This window comes from Sinohyriopsis cumingii, chromosome 15, assembly GCF_028554795.1.
Source record: "Sinohyriopsis cumingii isolate HCF-2022 chromosome 15, ASM2855479v2, whole genome shotgun sequence".
Lineage (NCBI taxonomy): Eukaryota > Metazoa > Mollusca > Bivalvia > Unionida > Unionidae > Sinohyriopsis > Sinohyriopsis cumingii.
In genome coordinates, this window is record NC_142975.1 from 16218319 (window position 1) to 16243059 (window position 24741).

At 34.9% G+C, this 24741-nt stretch overlaps 1 protein-coding gene across 1 annotated transcript; it reads right to left on the reverse strand.

Annotated features, from left to right (window-relative positions):
• Positions 1-883: 883 nt before the first annotated feature.
• Positions 884-23051, reverse strand: LOC149781316 (uncharacterized). The gene is made up of 12 exons (XM_089935410.1): positions 23013-23051; positions 21084-21255; positions 18016-18286; positions 15929-16096; positions 14242-14429; positions 12883-13048; positions 8643-8754; positions 7798-7948; positions 6473-6617; positions 4952-5123; positions 3782-3963; positions 884-1009 (listed from the first exon to the last, which is right to left on the reverse strand). The coding sequence occupies exons 2-12, from the start codon at positions 21252-21254 to the stop codon at positions 951-953; spliced, it is 1785 nt and encodes a 594-aa protein (XP_089791536.1). The 5' UTR covers position 21255; positions 23013-23051; the 3' UTR covers positions 884-950.
• Between the last annotated feature and the right edge of the window lie 1690 nt (positions 23052-24741).

Below are 24741 nucleotides of genomic sequence, written 5' to 3' on the forward strand. Positions count from 1 at the left end.
TTTTATCGACATAGCATCGCAAGAGATATCACTAATATTAATTTGATCAAGTTCATCATTAATGAAACTTCGTGACTTAAACTCATGTTTCTCATTCAAACTGCATCTCCTATCCTAGCTAGCTTAGATCGACATAAACAGTGATCGTTCAAGATCCTCATTTTTATTTGAAGTATTTATGTTTCCACCAAAATCAACCCGAATCATTCAGTTCTGTCTGCCTTTTCTTTGCAGGGACTGAGACCAGTTCTGTTGACCTTAAAGAGCAGAACGTTTGTAGGTTACAGATTGTAAATAGACAGTTTTTTATAATAGTTTTTAAGTTTACATGGGCAACTGTATATTCTTGCTCGATATTTATATTTGTTTTCAAACTTTTCCGTGACGTTAAAACACACAAGCTTCAAATTTTTTTATATTTTTATATTTAGTATGGTTGCAAAAGAAGGTACAAAAATGTATGATAACACTGGCCTTAGAATTTGATTATAGTCCTATGGAACATTGAGCACTCTAAGGTGGCCACCAATTTTAGAATGCAGAAAAGGTTTTGTGTTCCTGTTCCAATTAAGTGTTAAGTCTTAACATGATTATACCAAGTTCAAAACCTGACCGCATTCCGTTACATAATGATCGTATTATATTAGGGGAAGTGCAAACTATTTTTGTTTTGTTTTGATGCATATGTGGTCTCTGCTACAGTCCCTTAGTTTGCATTATACGATGATATTATGTAAAGTATTTTTTCTTCAAAATCGAAACCTAAGTGAGCATACGGCATATATCATGGATAGTGCTTATTGTCAATTTATCTTAGCGGTCTAAGAATAAATTCATCATGATAGTATTTCAAGAGAAATTATAAAATTATAATAAATAAAACTTTGTTATCATATCATTTTTATTTTCATCGCAAAATATATACATTTCCACCTGTTGTTCAACCACGTTTAGCATTTAGAAGCTGGTGCAGCAGGGAGAGCGTTGTTGACCGCAAAATGAAGCAAACCTGTGGAAAGATTTAAATTGAAATGAAATATGGCACTTTCCGAATATAAATGTAAATCAGATATGGTCTTTTTCTATGTAGTGTTCACATGGTACATTTAAGGAAGTGTGGATATTTCCAAAACGAAAACACAACTTCTTTGTAACTTAAATGTGATGCATTTAATTCCGCTTCATGGTCGTAAACATAACTATCAATAACAAACTTTTAATTTAACATTTGTTCTTGTTTTGATATAATTTCTAAAGCAGGGAGACTCTGTACACCCTTGATTGTAAGAAATCTGAGCATATTAAGTATAGCGCAATGAACATAATTGCTGGTTCGTTTTTCGCTCGTTTGTTTATTTGTATGTATGCTTAAGAATGATAAGTCCTAACAGATGCACAACAACTGCGATAATATAACTGTTATAGGTAAAAATTTTAAGTACACATCACTTATCCCTTATAATAACTCTATAAACACCTTCGTATGGAGACCAAACTATATTTGCATTAGATAAAAGAAACATGCGTTCAAAAGCAACATCAAAGACTCAAAGTCTCGTTAGATAAATGATGCTGGTGCTTTATTTCAGGTATCACAATAAGTTCCTGATATTTCACTAGAGATATGTACGTTCTTTGACTAGATATGAAGAAATTGTTCTCGAGCGAAGTGGAAACACTGTAATGCTGTCATGAATGATTATTTTCACAAAAAAATGAAAAGACGTTTAATTTTCTTAACACATTCTAGTGCGAATTTACACAGTAATATTAGTGGGTTAGGGATACCATAGAAACATGGCAGAAAGACCCAACGTACAACGGAGGGTAATATCATTAAACAAAGTTAGTTAAGTTAGAATGATTTTGATTTATGTTTCTGTTTATTTCTATATTCATTTGTATTTCATATGCGTTTGCAAGTTTATAATTTACCCCTGTAAAAGACGCTGCTGCCAAGTTTCTTTTGTACTTAATTTCGGTTTGCAATCGACACTAATCAATGTGTGATACGCTTTTAAAAGAAAACAAACACTGCCTTTCAGCATTACTTTATTTCAAATATGTACCAAACTACTGATCTATTTAATTAACTCACTGACATGTACGCTAATTAGATATGGATTCATCTCAGATGCCTAACTATCAAAATAACGTATTCAACATGGAGTATCTCCTTTATGCCATTTAATTTGTTAAAACACGGATCAAGTTCATTAGATTTTCTTCATTTTCAGCTCAGCTGTATAAAGATTATCGTAATTATGTTACTCATCCAACATATAAACAATTAGCATATGTTATGGCGCACTTACAAGAATTAGTTACATTCTTTTCAAATTAATACACAGTTGTTACTTGCGACTTTTCAAGACCTGACTTAATCGAACCTATTGACTTTATCTTCCTATACAAAAGTCTATCGGTTGGATTCAATAACCATTATATGTTCTACTTAGACTCTAATGTTTTCATGTTTTGGTTAATGCTGCTTTTCTGTTGCGTCTAACTAGCATTCAAGAATGGTTAGAGAATCACCATATAAAAGTAGAGAATGAGTCTTAATAATTTTCTTAGTGACTATAATCGGAAACAATAACAGCTGCTTTGCCTGGTGATTTTCTTTAGAGACATAAAATAGGATACAATAACAGTTGGTTCACCTGATGATTTACCTACTGAATACAAATGAATAACAGAAAGTTGTTCGGCCAGATTAGCTTAGTAATACCTCAGCCAACCTCTACTGGATGTAAGGTACAAGACGTACGCATTTCACACATCCACCCCCACATTCTTTGATATGTAATCTAGTCTGAGTCTAAATGAGGAGGACATAAGGAAAACTATGTTACGGAAAAGACAACTGATCTCTCCTCAACTGTCGCTCTGCTATTGCGTATCGACGGTCCCGGTGGACACCAAACTGATGGTCAGCTGACACTTGTTACCAGTTAACTCGGTACTACTTGTTTCACCGAGTCCCGCTGACATAATCGGCTCGCGGAGAGGTTTACTAATCAAACTCTACACTCAGGTCCATCAGTGCAAGCGACTGACCTGGTTGTAGGCCTTTGAATTTGATAGTGAAACAATCTCTAGAGCTTGCCATCTTTATTTACGAACTAGATATGTATTTCAAATGAAATCTCAAATATTTCCACCATTATGTAAACAAAAGTCAGTGCTAACAGAATTTGAGAATCTTAAGGCAATCTGAAGACAAGGACCCGAGTAAACTCAATGTTTACACATACCTATATCACCTGATTTCGATAAATTTCATGGACATGTATACATATTTTCACAACAAAAGGTTCTTAAGCAACTGACCAATGTTTGTCTTCTATATGCCAGGTCCCGTAGTCATACACTTCTCCAGCATAAAGTTTTATCTAAGACTCAAGATTCGAACATTTTAAAAATCATGTTCAAAGTCAATTTACTTTTTTTTAAATTTATCTCACAGTAAGCGACACTATACACAAATTACGCATACCAAGCTGTCAATAATACAGACTTAAAGAAGGGGAATGTATGATCGCAACAAATCATCGTTGTAATTTTTATGGAATATGAAACATAATTTAGATTACGTTTTTTTTTTAACCTCCAATTGATTTAGGTGACTCTCTTAAATGAAGCATGTCGGCCAATCAGTGTGTGAATAAATTCCTGTATTCAGCCAATTTCTAAATGTTTTGTTTGCATCATGTACTTGTTGTTAGCGTCATTTCTTTGAGCGCTTTAAATAAATGAATAATTGCTCTTTAAAACGCACCTGCTAGAGCCCCTTGGAAGCCAGCATTGTAGTCGCATGCCACTTCATTCTTGACATAATCTCCTCTTCTGTCGTCATAATTGTCTTGGTTATCAGGGCCTCCTACCATTGCCCCCTTCAAGAGATTAGGATTGGGACCAGGATCACCAGCATTACACTGTGTAGTTGTAGTGGGACAAGAGCTGGGAAATAAAAAATATTAATCGTTACCATCGTAATATTGTAAACAATTTGGACGATTTTGTACAATGAGGATATGATACTGCAGTCCCTAGATTATATGTATAGTTTGGTGGAAATATTCATAACTTTTAAGCCCAATAGTCTGATTTCTAAGTGTTTGTCTCGACATAAAATTATGCAAAATTCAACTATGTAATATTTCTTAAACAACTTTTTTGATAAAATGTAAAGTGTAATCCCTCGGTTAAATCATTGTGAATGTGTACAGATTAAAAACATATTGTATATGACTTCCAAACTTCTGGATGCACATTGCTTTCTTTGCTGTAATAAATCATCGAAGTATAGATATCTGGCAAGGTTGTCTGGTAGTAAATATAACATGTTACAAAGCACACACTCATGAAAGATGTCAGTCAGTAAACTAGTATTATGCTTTACAACAATAAATGTTTAATATCTCTGCATATGTACTATCTACAGTAAAACATTAGAACGTCAAATCAAAGGCACTAGTTGACAAGCTCTCTGGACGTTTGAGTCATTAAACGCAATATTTTTTTTTAAATCATTGGCAATGCCTTTTTTTACAGAAAGAATGGCAATCAACTTCTAAACTTAAATACTAATTTTGTTTCTCACATGTTATATCGCTTAGGTCATATCTTTATAGTTTGTTTGATTTTACCAATTTAATCACCACCGTCTAAGCTGTGTTTTTTTATTTCGTATACTTTCTAGTTCACTGTTAAACAATGTAACAGGGGCCCGGTTCGAGTCTCGGATTCAGCCAATGTTGGTATGTGAGAAAGCTTGCCAGTAGCTTCTTGTGGGTCGGTGGTTCTTACCGGGGGTCTCCCCCGGTTCTTTCTCCACCATTAATACTGGCCGCCATGTATAGCCTATCGTGTGCTGCAAAATGGCGTTAAACCCAACAGCAACAACAACTACGGTGTAACATAGGAAGCCAAGGTCAAATATCCTTACCTTCCCCTGTGATGTGGATGCTCTGGATATTTTGATCCGAAGCCGATCTCATAGCTGATATGGTACTTGTTGTCTCCGAGAATGTAGTTGATTTGAGTCATGGCCCATGTGAGGTAATCGCTTGCTTCGATTCCATCTGCAGCTGCCAGTACGGCAACAAATGCGGCATTGCCTAAAAGAAAAATTGTGTTGCAAGTATCAGTAAGACTTTCAGTTATTTATACCACAAAATCGACGTAGTTAGGACAGTGGTAAAGTTTAAATCATTGATGGAAAATATTCTTGCTAAATACATGAAAAAGATGTGTGACCATGAATCTCTCAAAGGCGCTACGATCAAGTATAGTAGCATTCCGTTTCAAGTACAGTCATACCTTGCAAGTATATATAAAATGGATACAGCCTCTACGTTGCATTTATAATTAACTATCACTGGTTGTTGGTTTTCAAGTTGTAGTGTTGGCAAATACATACCATGTTCTTGAGATACAAACCTTTTGGCGTACAATCAATATATCAATAGCAACACACAACTTCGTACAACATTTACACATGACGATTTGTATTGCACCTTCCATGGTTCAATCACAGCTACTCGACAGTTTTATTTCCCGCATTTCGAGAGTACCTTCGTATGTATTAAGTGTAGTTATATGTGCAATCCTGCATGTTTTATTGCCGGAACACCTCTTCACTGCTTGTCGTTATGCAACACAACAAGGGAAGAATCCTACTTCAGGTATAAAACTCGTTACCCAATTTTAATGTTTTATTTAGACAGCACAATATATTTGAACATTTAACGAATTATTCCAAAAGCTAATGACGTTTCCGAACGACGGACATCCAATAACCCTACTTATGTTTCGAAAATACTTGCTTTGGTTATTAGTTAGGGACTATTTTCGAAAATACTTGCTTTGGTTATTAGTTAGGGACTATTTTCGAAAACACTTGCATCGTTTATTAGTTAGGGACTATTTTCGAAAACACTTGCATCGTTTATTAGTTAGGGACTATTTTCGAAAACACTTGCATCGTTTATTAGTTAGGGACTATTTTCGAAAATACTTGCTTTGGTTATTAGTTAGGGACTATTTTCGAAAATACTTGCTTTGGTTATTAGTTAGGGACTATTTTCGAAAACACTTGCTTTGGTTATTAGTTAGGGACTATTTTCGAAAATATGAATGCCCAAGAAGTAGTTACTGTTTTCTGTAATTATTATAGTTTATATTTTTAAAGCCTGCGTATAACATTTAATTGTTTTGATGAATACGTGTTAGTACGATTTATCCAATTGTCCTCAAAGACAAGGATGATAACATAGTAAAATGACAATTATATACGTATTATTTCGATTTATGTATTTTGTTCATAGCTTTCTTAACAGCATCAAAAATGGAATGTACCGATATCAAGTGTAATAATTAGCGCCTGAAAATTGTGAATGACCGATGTCTAATTAGTAAACGTTACACCAAGTTCTTTTTTGAATATTTTTGACATTATTTTGTCTACCTGCGTAACGATTGGCTCCCCACTGGTCCCTGTAGGCCAGTCCGCAGGGAGTGTAGGTTATCCCACCTCCGGGCTTATAACTCCTGATGAAACCCATCACGTCGTTTTTATAGGTGGCATCTTGGGTGATTTCATATAGCAGGAGCTAAAATAAAAATAATTGCTATAAGTAAAGGCAAAAATAACATGTTTTTGTGCGTGTAGGCACCCATGCTAACATGATAATAAGAAAGAGTGTCGTTTGAATTCTAAGCAATGCTTGTTAAAGGATGATGCAAGCATTTTCACGCAGGCATTTTTCTCTCTGTCTTTGTAACCATCAGCTTTTTCCATAGCAATATGCAGGATAACATTCAATCATCCTGTCTACAGCAACAGGCGAGGTAACGTTTCCGAGACATATATATATATATATGAAAGATAACTCGCACAGATTCTATATATAGCATTAGGCAAAATAACGTTCACTCTGTGTAAGTATACAGTATAACGTCCATGAGGCCTATCTATAGCAACATACTAGATAACATTTCGGAGTCCTATCTATAGCAATATGCAGGATAACATTTAATCATCCTGTCTATAGCACCAGGCGAGGTAACGTTTCCGAGACATATATATATATATGCAAGATAACTCGCACAGATTCTATATATAGCATTAGGCAAAATAACGTTAACAAGTTCACTCTGTGTAAGTATACAGTATAACGTCCATGAGGCCTATCTATAACAACATACTAGATAACATTTCGGAGTCCTATCTATAACAATATGCAGGATAATTCTCACAAATTCTATACATAGCGATATCCAATATAACGTTAACCAGTTAACGCTACGCCAATGTCCTGTAGAACGTCTATTTGTACTATCTATAGCAAAATGCAAAGTGACTTTCACGCGTCCTATATGTGGTAATATTCAAGATATTGTACCCTTTTCATTGCTCATAAAATTAAGAAATAATACTGTTTGTCGTGCATCATGCCAGATCGATGTAACCTAGTTTTTCCGATCATATTTAGTAACTCGAAATCGACATGTACCACGAAATGCATTCGACGTCATCAAGACTGGCTAATGAAGTCACCTGATGAAGATGCCATCAATTGAAATATTGATCCGGATATAGATTTCATCTATGAATATTTGATTGTAACCTAATTTATAATGATCGAATATTAAGAACAAAATCGTTCGAAATGATTGTTACATTTTAAGGTTCATAAGCCACCACAAGCACACACGCATATACGCTGAGAGAGAAACAGAGGCATAGGTGGAGATACAGAGACAGAGAGGAATGGTGGTCGATTGTCTTACAGTAGCAATTATATTCTTGTTATCCCAAGACAGGGACCAGGGTACCCCAGCTTCGTGGAACTGCCTAGCATCGCTAAGATACTTGTCTTCATTTGTCGCCTTATACAACCACGCCGCCGCCAGCGACAGTTCGTCTTTGAATCCAGTTGAGCTGCAAGTGAGAATGGACCAGTTTTAAATCAAGTATAATTTTATGTCAGAGCTTTCCCAAAAGTTTGGCTTAATCCCTCAATACACGTATGTTTCCTAATAGTTTGTGTGTAATTATCGTGATTGATATAATAGTCTCTTTTGTGTCGTATGGTTCGTTGATAATCACATCTTTAATTGCCTTTTTACTTGTATTACAATGGTGAATGGTGCCCCTGGTGGCCTAGTGGTCTAAAACACGCGCCTTTAACAACTACTGTCATCTCTGTCCTCGTCAATTCTAGTCTCAATCTTGGAAGTAGCTTCCCGTAGCTCGGTGGTTCTTCCCGGGGTTTCCCATGTCTTCCTTCACCAACCATACTGGCCTCCACATATCAATTGCTGACAAATCATTAAGTGCAAAACAGCACTTATTTTAGTTCTTTTTTCTATTCAATCTGTCATTAAAGGGTGTCAATCAAATTGCGTTTTTTTTCCTAAATGTGAAAATATCTACAAAACTTTAAAAATCAAAACTATTTACTGTTTCACATAGGACACAATGTGCAACTCTGTGAATCAAGAGAACGACACCGTGCATTATTCATGAAGTTCACATACTAATTTAAAAAACTTGGTCCTCAATAATCAATACGATTGAAAATGAAGCATAATTACTTTTCTTCATTAACCGGCAAAGAAACTTAGAAACTCACCCGTAGAAGGCGGTCGCCTGAGGGACACTCTGGCTGTAGATCCCTTGGTGAGTCTTTGCGAATTCGTATATACTTTTAGCCGCTTCAAGAAGTTTATTAGCATACGGAACATCTACAGTGTCAAAACATATATATATATATATATATATATATATATATATATATATATATATATATATATATATATATATATATATATATATATATATATATATATATATATATATTACAAAGTGAGACTTGCACTTTGAACAAACTTTGCAACGATAATTGGCGAAGTTTGTTTTCCTTAAGGAAATCGAGCAATCGATAAAGCAAACTATTCTGTTAAATTAAGTGTGTGTGTGTGTGTGTGTGTGTGTGTGTGAGAGAGAGAGAGAGAGAGAGAGAGAGAGAGAGAGAAACGCTGGTTTAAAAAGAGTGTCTTCATAGTTGCATGTGGTTTAAAAAGCTTCGTACTGATTTAATGAATTCCGAAACAACTACGCGGCTATAATAACGAAAATACAATTATGTATCAGGATCCTATTACAAGTCAATAATAAATTGCCATTTGAGCGAGAGACGACGTGGTTCGCTTACTTATGTACGTCTGTATAATCGCTGTTTACAATCAAGTGTAAGATTTGTCTCATCCCCTGGGAGCGTATCGGGAACGATGATAAAGGTGTACAATGTGACGCAAAGGACACACTGACACATTATGGGTTGCTCTAATATATTTGAATTTAATACAGTTGCAATGGTTGGCCATTTAGTTCCCTTGGTCAAATATTACTGCCTTCATTATTTTATGTATGTAGATGTCAACACGCCTTTTCTACATACTTAGAGTATTCCATTTCTTCTCCCCATGTAATTTAATTATGTTTTATTTATTGATCTATTTTTTTTTTTTTTTTACCAGTAATAAGTTAAACAGACCATGAAGCTGCAATGTGGAAATAATTAATGTTACTATCTAATGTAATTAGCGACAATTATAGCTCATTATGGTATATTTGCTGATTCTTTCTTTTAAAAGAAAACTTCCTGGCAGACGCGTTTGTTTGGGTCTTCTATATGACACTTGCTCGAACTGCTGACACGGAATGAGATCAAATGCATCCTATAGGGATATTAAAATGCATTATCCTCATACCCGTTTTGATTATATCTGCTTCTTACTAAGTGTTACAGCTTTTTTAATATTAGACTTTTCATGTTCAATAAAAGAGTTAGGTAATCGGTAATTGTTACATTCAACCATTGTCCTAAGTAAAAATATAAAAAGCGTACGTCTTAAGTATTGTTTTCAATCAGCGAAAAAATGTCGTGGCCCACTCTACCTTGATTATCTTCGATTGTGAAACTCGTCCAGTGAGAGTCTATACCTTTGTTCGCATTTCATTGTGCCTGTCCAAGCCATGTATGAATAATAGACTAAACTACGTCTTACACAGTTTTCCTCATTGTTTGATCCCTTTAAATGATGGTTTCATTTGTTATATTATTGTCATCATTTTTTTTTCGAGGCAGCATATTTGTTTGTAAAGCAAACTGCCATACGTTCGACAGAGAGGAAGATGAAAGTGATGCAGTAAACTTAGGGCATGTACTATTTGCATCTACGTCCCAATTTATATCTTGTAGGAATTTAGTGTTTCTCTGTTGATTATGGGGAATTGGTGTTCGGAAGATATTTCTTAAGTCGAGTAATTACTGAACTTCTAGGAGCAGACGCCATAATGTACGACAGTTCCACGACTTTTTGAAGGCTGAGTTTAATAAAATGGCCCTTCTCTAATTTCTTAAGATATGGAATTATCTGTATACCTTTAGGTATACATGTTTGGTACTTTGAGAGAGAAATAATTCTTTGTATTAGGTGTTTGGGTCGTGCGTTGTATTACATGGTGTTGAATACTAATATTCAGTTCGAAAATACGTACTAATTAGTCATACAAATGTGAAACAATAGTAACACTATTTAAGTGTGACATTAGAGTTTCGCGATGTGAGGTTATTAGGTGATTGGAGACAAATTGTACTGTATTATTTTTGTGTTTAAAAAGCTTTCAGCTGACAACGACTGTTATCTTGAGGTCCTTGAAAAAAAGGGCAAATAGGTCACGCTTATGCAAGCGTTTGATTTGCTCGCTCAGAAACCCTATGCGTGTAACTGTATTAATAAATGACGCAAGATGTCAGATTTGAAATTCCATACACAAAGTGCATTTTTGCAGAATTAGGCATGTTATGTATATTTGTTTTGCATTTTTAGGTGCTTTTATTTATTTATTTTATGATATGCTGTGAGCTATGTAAAGTTGTATTTTGTTGATGACCTTGCCCAAAATCAAGTTTCTTGTGTACGTGACCTGAATCATTGATTTTTTAATTCTATAAACGACTAATACATAGCATAGTGAATACGGGTTAACTATTAGGATTATTATTTTAGCCTGAGACAATGACATTGTATTTACTCGGTTCTCCATAATAATTTTAGTAATAGACTTTGTAATTATAAGATTGTATCTTGTAAATATATGTGTAACCTTCCATGATGAAGTTTTCCATTAGGGAATATTTTTTCATGTTCAGAAAAATGTAATTGTGACCTGAGGTCAAGTAGACGAATATACGATCTTGTGTTTCTAGAGATTATTCATTATTGATTTAAGAATCGGAGCAGAATCAGTTGTATTATTGTTGTGTCCAGTTGTTCATTTGGGCTGGACTTTCATTATTCCCATTATTTAATTCAAGGTCTTCTTCTCTGGAAATAAAAAGTGCTCAGAAATAACATTCTTGGAAATAGAGACTTTGGATTGATAGCGAAATTTCAAAATAGGATATATTCTTGGATCGTATTATCGTGTTTCAAACAAAAGACTGCTGGCACATCTCTTCGACACAGGCCATTACATGCAAATCAACACTTCCAGCATTAGATGTATTTTAGAATACTACTAAAGTTTGTTCAGAACTATAATCATTAGGACTTGTGCTAGTAGTTCTAGATTGTTTTGGAATTTATTTTTCTCAGCAAAGTAAGTTCCTTTTTTTTACTTTTTTACTTTGTGTTCTAGGGAAAGAAACTACTTATTGAATTTCACAAAGGCTGTTGCTTTTCACTCTTTTCCATTACTTACTTTATGACCATAGAGTCGTAGTAGACAACAAAGTTGAGATAACAGAAGTGTTATAGAATCAGATCCTAAGTAAATCTACGAAGAAAAACGGAACAAGTAAATCCTGACGTTAACAAGCTCGAAGTTTTCTAGTGCAGTCGTGTACATTTGAATCACATATCCGATACATCTAGTTATTGTGTGGTGGATATAGATTGGTAGTAAAGCTGATGGATATAGATTGGCAGTAAAGCTGATGGATATAGATTGGCAGTAAAGCTGATGGATATAGATTGGTAGTAAAGCTGATGGATATAGATTGGTAGTAAAGCTGATGGATATAGACTGGTAGTAAAGCTGATGGATATAGACTGGTAGTAAAGCTGGTGGATATAGATTGGTAGTAAAGCTGATGGATATAGATTGGTAGTAAAGCTGATGGATATAGATTGGTAGTAAAGCTGATGGATATAGATTGGTAGTAAAGCTGATGGATATAGACTGGTAGTAAAGCTGGTGGATATAGATTGGTAGTAAAGCTGATGGATATAGATTGGTAGTAAAGCTGATGGATATAGACTGGTAGTAAAGCTGGTGGATATAGATTGGTAGTAAAGCTGATGGATATAGACTGGTAGTAAAGCTGATGGATATAGACTGGTAGTAAAGCTGATGGATATAGACTGGTAGTAAAGCTGAGTCTGGGGCCTAACGTGTCATGCATATAACGACATTAGGAACCAGGGAAATAATCCTGACACTCACATTGGGTCCTATTTTATATATTGACTGTATGTACAAGTTTTGTGTTCTCTCAGATCCGTCTTTCGGTTCTTCATATGTTACAAATCAGGTGTAAAATTGTCGCGTGTAACACAAAGTTTCTTTTTAAGACCTTGTTTCAAGCACATACGCTCTCTTTCTACAAATATGACGTGATCCAGCTAAGAGTTTCTTGATGAATAATAAAGGGTTTCGTTTGTTTGTTTCTTTTATATTATATATTATTACACGACAGAGAGCTAAACGCTTGTAGATGAAATGATTACTAAGGGATTTCTTACAGGGAGATTTCCTTCGGCTTATGGGTAATAATTATATTTATCGTTACTTGAACTGCTCACCTCCACATATAGTCTTGAATACGATGTACCCAGCAGCAAATGATGACGCGGCGTCACCGGCGGCGTCACTTCCTGGATTTGAGGCTGTGATCTTGAATGCTGGTCTGTTCATATTCATGTTTTCCGGTCTTCCCCAGAAACTGTGGTCCGCACCACCATCTCCAACCTAAAGACGGTCATCGAAACATATCAGTATTTTGAATTTATTATTATGACTATATGGTCTTAAACTAAGCAAAAAAAAAGAGCAAAACCCAGCAAGTTTGATACAGTTCAACAATTGACTTATTTCCCAAGAACACGAAATGAAACTTCAAATGAAATTTCAGTATCTTTAATTAAATCACAAATAGTTCGAAAAAATCTATAAAAATTCCAAAGTAGGGAGTGTTCCGAATGAATTTCGGTGGTGTTCCTAACGAATTTTGTATGTACTGGTGTAGCAATAGTCTGGAACAGTGTTGATGTGCTAACAGTCTTGACGTGTCACAGTGATATATAATCCAAAAATGTCTCTAAATGAATTTACAATAATCCGAAAACAGTGATTTAGTCCATACGTATTATTCAGTACTTCCTGATTCCATTGAATAATTTAAATAAGAAAAATCACATCAATTTTTAATTGAATTAAAATTGATTCCTTTAAAGACTGGTCTTAAGATAACAATAAAGAATCTGTGTTTACTTCTACTTTATATCAAAACCTAAGACACAATAAAAGAACCAGGATGCGGTTATTGTCCCATCAAAATCATCTTCAGAACATACTAAGCATTAGACAAGGTCAGGTCTCTTACTAAACAAAATTATTAAAGAAAAACGCGTAGCTCATCAGGACGACTTGCTTTTTTTAAAAGGAAAAGCCGATGTTTTTAACTCAGATTCGACTAAACATTACCTTCCAGTAATAATGATCTTAAAATATAATCTAAAGTCATGGACAAGAATTAGCTTCATAATATGTTGTTTACAAAATATGACATTGGTCAGTTAGGCTAAAATCATATCCTCAATGATGGACGAACGTTAATCACAATGTAAAAAAAATATTCATAGCATAATATTCAACAGAGAACTTACCAAGGTGAAGAGTTCTCATTGCATCATGGCCAGAACACACGCTTCCTAATAAAGCTTTTGTATTATTAAGTCAAACACAAAAAGGAATGGTAAATAAATCCAAGGAGAGGACAACAAAATAATCACGTGATTCTAAGCATTGTGCTACTTTGGACCGACACCAGGAGTGAGCAGTTGCTAAATAAATAAAGAGTCAAAGGCTAATGGAAACAATCACAGGACCATTCTCACGAACTAGTAACAAACTTGGACATTCCAACTGTCACAGTAACATACCTGGACGTAATAGGTTTGTGATTCAGGGATCCAACACTTCAGGAAATAATCCAGAGGCCATTTGATCATGTCGCACATCATGTTTGTCTGTCCGGCCTGCTTATACGCATCTTGAAACTTGATGAAACTCAAGAGAAGTAAGTGCGTGGACGCAGCCATAGGTAGATTGAACTTTACGTGGTCACCAGCTGTGGATTGGAAAGTAAAATATAGATGGGTGATTTTCTACAACGCTTTGCATTTGTTAACTAACATTTCGTCTTGGTAATTTCAAGAGGCAATTGTTAAATCTTTTGGATTGTCATGATTTTTTCAATTATTTAGCAGCTAGAATTATGAACAAAATATGTTTCTCTCACTTATCTACTGCTACCCTTCCGTCCTATATCAAAATGTTATCTGTGCCAAAACATTTTATTTAAAATAACTATATCTGATTTAAACTAAAAGTCTCTTTCTACATTTGTCTGAGTAGGAGGAATATTAAAGCATTGCAAACTGATTCAGCTTTGTACCTTGATACACAAACAGACAAACACAATGATTTTATCTCTCGCTATTATATGTCAGAGGATAATGTGTGAAATTTAAAAGCAGACATTTACTTGCCAATCTGACTAAAATCAGATCTCCACTGTCCTACGCGAAGATCTGACAGCGACCGCTTAGGGGTCAGGTTCTGATGACCTTTAAATTAGCTAATGGAAATGTAGTTTTCAAAACTCTGAAAGTGAGTCAAACTGTTCGGCACATATTGATGTTCTTCAGCCACATTGCCTAGACTTCCAAACGCGAAAATATAAGATTTCATCTGATTGGTTGATAAAATTAGTGATTATTGTAATAACATAGGTCACCTAAACATGACCCGTAAGCAGTCGCTGTCAGATCTTCACGTAAACATTGAAGATCTGAATTTAATCAGATTGATTTACATGATGAATGAAATATAGAATTTACTGCAGAATAGGTCATACACTAGTTTAAGAACTCAAAATGATAAAACTTCTAATGGAAATATATAATGCATATACTAAATTAGATCAAAAGAGCATAATGGTTGGTTCTCCAGTGTACAAAAGATCGTTTTTAAAGAGTGCATTATTACAGTGTGCGATGGATCGGGAATCATGTAATGATATCATCCGCTTTTGTCAGATACCTAGCAATTATGCAGAAATATAATAAATACGGAAAGCCCTTTTTACGGCGTAACAAGGTTAATAACAAGACCGAACCGTATAACATGAACGGACATACTGTCATTTAAGTTATAAGTCTCTTTTGAAATTATTAATAATTATATTTTAATAAATCATTTTCGTACAATACATAATTTCTCAAGAATTACTGTACTGTTAAGACTGGTTAAAGACGATGGTCAGCCGTCTCCGCTTGACAACTGGAGACTACGTTAGCATGTTTCTGAACATTGGCGGTAAGAACGTTAGACTTCTGTTGGGCGTGAAGTTAGAAGCCAATCTTTACGCATTTGAACAACAACATGTGTTTAAATTCCATTAAAACATATTAACTCCTCGAGCATTGGGCGCAACCATGTGATGCGATAAAGTAATTTACTTTATCGGACTGTAACCGCAGAATATACATGTGTGCATGTCCGATTTTCAGAAAATGACTAGGTGGGATTATTTATTATATATAGGTATATAATAAAGAGACGTACCGTCGTACCATCCACCGCTGAGGTCATGACCACCATCTCCGTCATGGACGGCAGAGTCACCTCTCCACGGTATGGGGTTATTTGCAGGAAGTTTTCCCGATCTCTGGGCATCATAAAACAGAATGGAAAGTCCTAGTGCCTTAGCGTAGTCATATTTCATGGCAGACCCTGTGCAAAGAAATGAAACACATTATTTAGCTATAGCTCTGCTTTTCTGAAAAGGGAACATTGGAGTTACTTTCACCTACACTCCAACAGATAATGCACTGCACTCACAGCAACACATACTCCACAACAGTAATTCTTCGATAAAATTAGGTTTCATTTTGTCTGTGAAATGAGTTGTAAAATGGAGAAAGTAAAGGCGAATTAAGAAAAAATTATTTTTCTTTATTCTTAATAGAAATAACTATGATGAGATTTTAAGAGACAGTTTGATTTCTGGATCAAATAATTGTATATAATAGCTTAGATTATGACCTTTATGATCATTCTGGTGTTATGTTCATCAAAATTTTTGTTAATCTTTGTTACATGACTGTACATATATTGTGTGTATTTATTGTTCAAAAGTGTAAATTGTATCGATCATCTATAACCAAGATATTATATAGCTGATTTTGTTCATAGCTGTTCACATGTTAACTTCAGCCTATATACTGAACCTGTTGATAAGTGGAGAATAATTTCTCAACGGCTAGTGAGTTCAGGTAGGTTGTAAGAAGAATCAAGTTATTTTCCATAGGATGGGTCGGTAAGATGGGTTCTTTTACAATATGAAGTATTGTAATATATCACATAGGGAGCAGGAAACAACTGCGTTTTAGGGTTATTTGGGTGCATACAAGGAAGTATTGTTGGAGAAATATTAATTATTAGTTCAAATGTTCTTGTTTTAAAATCACTCTGCAGATGTGTTTAATGATGGGCTTCTGTATAATTTGAGAGCGATAATAGTTTGACTATTCACTGAAATTACAAAGTGCTCATTGGACTGCAATATCATTCTGGGACTATTATGAATTTATTCAATGGAGTTCTGTCAATGCCATTTTGATCCATCAGAACTGTTGCGCAACCAGTCTCTGCAAGGATCTGGAATTCACTTGGAAAATTCGAGTCATTGGACTCGTGTAGAACACTTCATGATTATGTTAGCCTTAATTCACAATACTGTAAATTCCCCTATCGTTTTGCACCAAAAAAAAATGTTGGTTTCGCTTCTATTTGTTATTTAATTTATAACCATAGAGTTTTAAGACTGGTTTTTGTAATATCTACATTCCTTGCATTTTTATCTCTGCCAGAGCCTGTGTTCAGGTTGAAATAATATAATATCAAAAACGAAAACTAACGGCTTTGTTTGGATTATATGTCAATTGTAGAAACAAATTGAAATCCAATGTTGAACATACGATCTTCAATCTGAAAGGAGATCAGTTGAAATATTTAATGTGTTTTAAAAAGGAAAAACAGTATAAACTATTTATTTTAGTAAAATACATCTGCAGGAATATATTCATCCTATCCTTATTGTTTATTTTTTAAAGAAGGTGTCCGTTGAAGTCAGACATCATTTTCTTACCGTGTACTTTATACGTGTGTTTTGCCATTTGGCTGGCCTATTAGACTTTTCCTTGACCCGTCCTGTTCCAGGAAGGAAACACTGATTTTTGATACGAAACAAATAATTTATATGCATGTAAGTACAATCGATTTTAATCGGAAGGAACGACGTTTACAAATTATATAATAATAGTCATCTGTGCAAATTCATGTTATTATTACGTTTGAAGCGAATCTTTTTGATGTTTACTTAAATTGTACACCTTGTCCGAAAATAACTATCTTGTTTATATATTTCTTTTCATGAATAGTGGTAAAAATTTTAAAACAACTGTGTATGTTTTTTTGGTCAAAACTACTTCACTCATAAGAATTTTCGGAGGGGCTGTCCGGCAATACACAAGCACCTACTCACTCACACACAAACTGACATGTTATATTGTCTCCACATTTTCGAAAACCTTTGAAAAAGGTGGTAATTATTACATGAAAGAATTTTTACACTCAGCTGCACAACGTACCACCGACAACTGGTGTCCCGGGCTCAATAGGCCTGCCGCCGCCAGCAGATCCTGTATGTTGTGTCGGTGGGTGAGTGTTTTGAGGGTTGGACCCACCACCACCGACGCCATCAACGGTTACGGTACAGCTAGGTGCGCTGTCTCCAGACATTCGACCAACGAACTCTACTTCGAGATTGTTGCCTTCAGAGATGTCACCGTCCCAGGGCATATTCTCCACAACGAATTCCTTGCCACCATCCTTTGTTTCCACTAGAGTTGCTTTCCATATCTGAAAATAGCAATGTTATAATGTCTCCACATTTCGAAAACCTTTGAAAAAGGTGGTAATTATTACATGAAATATATATATATATATATATATATATATATATATATATATATATATATATATATATATATATATATATATATATATATATATATATATTTGCTTTATTATTTGATGGAATATTCGCGGGCGCTAAGGCCAGTGTCAAAGCATGTTATCACCGATGTAGTCTCTTGGTCTCTTCACTGACCTTAGAATATGTATTGCGAAAAGAAAGACCCGGTTATTTAAGTTCGTGAATTCTATCAGAAAAATAAACGGACTAAATCGGTGTACAATCTTAAATCACCCTTTAATGTTTGCATTGTTTTTATTTACCTTCGCATACGATGTTTCATTTAAAAGGATATATCCTCCACTCCTAGTCTGTTAACCAGGATAAATATAAGATTGAAAGGGTTCTAATAACGGGTCTACGACAACTCGGTCAATGAAATACTCGCCGAATGGACATATCATTGAACGGCAAACATCTCGCCAAATAGACAAACTCAGTGATGGAACCTCTTGCTAAAGTCATGAAGGAACTCGATGAACGGCGGTGAGTCTCAGCGTAAACATGTGGAAAACCCATTTAGACCACAATCAAACTGAAACTATAATTCTGATGAGTACGGTTTCTCCCCTAGAGCGAAATCTTAAGAATTAAACTGCTCCCACCGTATCTATCGAAAAAGGTGATATGTAATATTTCACCACACGCACGCACAGAATAAGCTTGGTTAAATATTTCATGATGAACTCTCTTGCTAAGCCATCTCTCAGCACTTATTTTTTGTTCAGTGAATTCTACGTACTAATTTCCTTTAAAGAGAGCTTCAACTCTTCTCGTATGCTTCTACGAAATGTTTCGGCGATATGTCGTTCTTAATGTGCACAAAGGACAATGCTCCATTTGACGAGTTTGTCGTTAGTCAAAGTATTACATTCGCGAGTTTGTCAATCGGCAAAATGTAGGAGCTTCGAGTTGTCGTCCATCCACTACTCTTACGTTTAAACCCATTCTCAAACGTTTCAGTTATCTCCCGCGAGCCCCGAGTAGCCGAGTGGTCTAAAGCGATCTTCGTTATGGATTACTGCCATCTCACCTCTGTCTGCGGCGGTTCATGTGGGCATGTGAGAAAGCTTGCCAGTAGCTTCTTATGGGTCGGTGGTTCTTTCCGGGGGTTTCCCCGGGTTCTTCCTCTACCATTAATACTGGCTGCCATGTATAGCCTATCGTGTGCTGAAAAATGGCGTTAAACCCCACAACAACAACAACAATTATCTCCCATTCTAGTCCCGAAATTAAGTTTAACAATGCTTTTTATATAATGGATCCAAAAAAGATTCTTCGAATACAGTCGATAAACGTTACATTTTTAGTGGAGTCAAATAGGAAGTTGAGACGAAAACTTCAAAACAAACCCATCGTTTATTATAAGTTTGTGAGAAATGAAAGGGATATTTTGCAACTGAACAAAGAGATGGTTGTAGGGAAAAACACCTGACACAATGTTAAACGACAGCCGGACGTAGTACAAATAAAGAACGGAAAACAAAAATCTGTTGCGGCGCTATTTTAAAATGGCAGAGCATGGGGTGGGGTATTACTGAGGTAAGACAGAGATGTGTTAATCAAGCAAGACAGAGCTGTGCCGCTCGTTGCACAATCTTGTGCATGTTTGTTCCGCACAATTCCAGTGCACTGATTTATTTATTACACCTTTGCTAAATCCTTTCAATCCAATGTCATATTTGTTAATAGTGTATTTTACTCATATAGACGTGTCTCGACACCAGGTAGGAAGCTTATATAATCCTTGAGAAATTGTTTAAACACAAAAATGTCAGGGCCTCCATGTTGAGACCACAATCACTACTGTAATGCCAAATATGTGACCTTGACCCTATTTCCCAAAGGTGGAGTGAGTATGTTGAAGTATTAATTGTTTTATGAACGAAAGCTATCATTTTCTTTAAGAAATAAAAGCAAATAAAAATCTTTAATTAAAACCGTAATACCGAATTTATATTTTTAATTTGTAAACCAAACATCAAATGGTCGAGAGTGAATATCGTAGAACGGCCTTATCTTCATGATGATTGACCCTGTGAATAACGAAAACTCATTCAGTGGTTCAGGAAATGTAAGTAAAGCAAAACAAAACAAAAGTAAAACAACTTATCGCAAATCTAGGATTGTGACCGTGGCCCTAAGGTCAAAGGGCAAGTCAACACAGAATAGTGTATATTATTATCACACATTCCATGTATGACCAAATCCATCAAGGAGTTCAGAAGATATAAGCAAATTGAAACGATTGAAGCAAATCCTTATTTAAAATTTATTACGGCTGTCCCCATGTCTCTAAGGCATAGATGTAAGCAAACGTTGCACTGATGAGAATCTATTCTGGGGTTTAGGAAACATTAGCAAACGAAAAGCCAATCAAAAGTTTGATGCAAATTTTCTGTGAACTTTTGACTCAGGGTAAAAGGGGGCTAGTGAGCATTTATCAAATTCATTCTTTAAGTGCCTTAAATATTTATGCCAAGCAAGATGAGAATCTTCAACAAAAATATATAAAATTGAACATTTTAACAAACATCCTTAACTGTAAACAATGCAGATGCCTCGTCTTCTACAAAAAACAAAAAGAAAATTTCTTTTCAAGATTTAGATATAGAAATAAAGCTGTGTTCTTTCAAGATCTTTAAATGTTTTAAGTTTCCATTCAGATTCGTAATACTGTACCTCTACTGCGTCAAGAGCTCGATCACAGATGATGTGCGCGCGCCAGCCGTGCAACGCATGATCTGGAGTAATAGTGAATTTCCCCTGGAAGCCACCGTTCCAATGATTGGTCACGGTAACGTCGAACGCTGCCACGGAGGCAATCACTGTTACAAGAATTGCAATCCACATGCTGCGAAAAAACAAGATCTCTATATGATATAAAACGATTACAATACCAACAGAGCAATGTTTTCCTAATAGTCATAAAAAGTTATTGAAATGTGACAAAGAATGTTGAAAGAACATGCATGTAACATTAAGAAGTCATTAGGCTGCAAATGTCAACACAACCTAAATACTATTTTCAGTTGGATCAATAAGTTATTATAAAAAGTGATGAATTAATGAACTTTTTAAAGAAAATTAATCTTTTCGAAGAAAGTAGTGAATGAAAACAAATTTTTGTGAGGATCGCAAACAGTAATGCACATAGTTCCCAAGGTCATTTAAAACAAACAAACCAGTGTCTTCGTTAAACAACAATTCTTATGTCACGTGTTTGGGCTCGAATAAACAGTAACACAAGAAAGAGAGAAAACAACAAGCCTTTAAAAAATACAATAATTTATTTCCCAAGGTCAGGATTTAGATCAACACCTGGTGTTTATAAACTAACAGTCATGGTCAAACTATTTTCTGAAAAAGTATTATCTCTAGTGAATATATTTACATTACAATATCATGTAATGAAAAATAAAACTAACAATTAAATTGAAATAAATATATATTAAATCAGATATAATTAAATCAAATATACATAACAATAAAATGTTACGAAAGTAGACACTGTTTTTATTAAACGACAATCAAACATTAAAAGTTAGATGATATCGTTAGCAAACATCAATTAAGCGATCAAAATTTAATTTAGACAAAATCATTAGCAGACGGCATTAAAATGTTTTAAAAGGTATAAAATAGTGTTAGTACACGGCAACGAAAAATTAAAAAATTAGACGATATCCTTTGTAAACGGCAATACAAATTTTAAAAAAATTAGTATCGTTAGTAAACAGAACTAAAAAAGCTCAAAAGTTAGACAATATCGTAAGTTAACGGCAAAAGGATGTTAAAAAACTGAGACTACATTGTTAGTAAACTGCAATAAAATGTTCAAAACAAAACTTGGACAATATCGTTTGCACACAGTAATACAATGTTAAAAAATTTGACAATATCGTTAGCAAATGGCATTAAAACATTAACATTCTGACAATATAGTTCGAAAACAGCGATGAAACGGTCTGTATATTGTAAAGAAAGGTCATTCTGATCGATCTTGAGATTAATTTTTCCTATCAATATGATTACTCTGTGAATGTAACTTAATATTAACATCAATAACACAACACTCAATTGTTGCTTTGTTCCTTTTATTTCAAGGTTGGAATTAAAGTAAATTAACCACGTTCTAAATCTATAAAAAAAAAAAAAATATGCATGTCAGTGACTCCTTAAAGCAGGTGCCCGTGAAAGAAATGAACGATTGACCATACTGAGATAGTTAGGGAGTTTAACTTAAATCATAGGTTACAATGAGTGATGTAAACAACGTATATCTAATTTACAATTGCATATAAACAGAAACGACACACTTTTTCAAGGATATGTGTGAACGTATACATCCAAATCAAAGACAGACAAACAAATGGATATACCGAAATGGGGTACTAAACTTCGCTGATCCTTTAAACGGTTACGTGCTGAAACCAAACTTTAAGTTAAAAACTTGTATTTTGAAATTCTGTTCATTAAGAATACTTGATAAAAATGTTAAAGTCTCTCTATATATTGTTTTATTGTTGACATCAAAGTAGTTGTATGAACCCTCCTATAACAAAACCATATATATATCTTAGTACATGGATGCATATATATAAGATTTACCTTAGTACTGTGTGAAGACTCGCCGACGACTGATTTGATCGTGGCCCTATGTCGTCATTTAAAGCAAGTCTTATCAGAATGCACCTGAAGAGTTCGTTTTGATTGGTCACGATAATTTTAGAAACTAGAACCATGAATTGTTATTGTAAGAAGCAATTAAAAATCTCACCAGAGTCATTTTGGACATTATTGGGGAAAAGAAACCGAAAAAAAACTTTAAATTTGTAAGATTTCTAGCTGTATTATGTCTTCTCCGAAACGGCAAAATTAATGAAGCTGGTATCTCTCTCTCTCTCTCTCTCTCTCTCTCTCTCTCTCTCTCTCTCTCAGTAATATGATAATATCTTTTTTTGGATTTATGTTACTAATTTTGGTTGAATCCTCCTAACCAAATTGGTTTTGTCCTCACATCACAAGCACGCGCACGCACGATTGCCCAAGCGCAAATGTAACAATGACTCGCCCATGCCAGAGGATAGTCATAGGGGAGTGGGAGAAGGCTTTAACCTAGATCAGTAACCAAAGAAAACTGATATCATCATGCTAGTTGCAACATAAACTCTGCTGACGTGATAATTATATGTACAAGTACATATGCGAATACATGCGTAAAGACATAGATGAAGATATACATGGATACATACTTAAATACATACACGAAGGCATACTTGAATATACACACGAACATACATGATCTGTATCAGCACCCGCAAGACAACCTGAAAGGTTACACCAACCGGGCTGTCAATTGTCTTAACCAGTCAGTCCTTCCTCGATTTCTTGTTTGACAACGACAAAACCATACATGAAAAATTTAAACCAAAATATTTAAAACAAAATAAAGCAAAATGTAAATACAGTATACTCCGACGCACGCATAAACAACATATTTCACACAAATAAGACCTTCCGTTTCAACCTGGAAGAAGTAGATAAAAAACGATTGCAGAGTATAACAAGAATTTCGCCTAAGTAAGTCTGTCCTATTTATTAGCAAGGCAGTAGCACATATACGAAACACCAGAAATACTTCAAAAAAGGACAATGCTCATATAGCTAATAGACACTATGGCCAAGGTCATAATACACTTGGAATCTTACAATTAAGAAGGCAAACGTGAGGAAACCTGCCCAACAGGCTTATACCTAAAGACAAATGGAGTACGAGCCTAAAATATCATTTTGAAATAACTAAATAAAACGAGAAATAGAAGAAGATTCTAAAGTAAAGAGAATGCTCAATTCAAAATTCTTTCCGCCAAATTTCGCACCTGCAACACACACACACACACACACACACACACACACACACACACAGAGAGGGAAGGCAAGGGAACTACATATACAATCTATGAGAGGGCATTCCTAAAGTTTCAACCAGCTATATATTGATGTGAATGGCTAAGTGATATCCACAAATAAGTAAGTCGCCTAAATATTCATCTGTAAACCTCCTTTTTCTATCTCCATAAAATTATCTATGCTTTTTGCACCAAAGCGTCCGGCTACTGTCGAAAACATTTCAAGTGTTAGGAGCTTTTGTATTGATATCGTAATATTTTAGTCGTTTGTTGATAATTTCTTATCCAGCTCTAATATTTTGTCTACTATTTTGTCTTTCACAACAATTAATCCATTCAATTTTATTTGGAGATAATCAATTAAGGAACGCTATACCGAAGCCGAAGACATTGACTCCAAGTCTGCTCTTGAGGTCAAGGGTGTGTGT

Bases quoted from the DNA above. Each gene is read 5' to 3' on its own strand.
- LOC149781316 (XM_089935410.1), bottom strand. From the start codon at position 21,254: ATGTGGATTGCAATTCTTGTAACAGTGATTGCCTCCGTGGCAGCGTTC. The intron at 7,949-8,642 runs GTGAGTTTCTAA...TCTCACTTGCAG, and splicing joins CAGGCGACCGCCTTCTACGG to CTCAACTGGATTCAAAGACG. The intron at 3,964-4,951 runs GTAAGGATATTT...TTTATTTCCCAG, and splicing joins CATCCACATCACAGGGGAAG to CTCTTGTCCCACTACAACTA.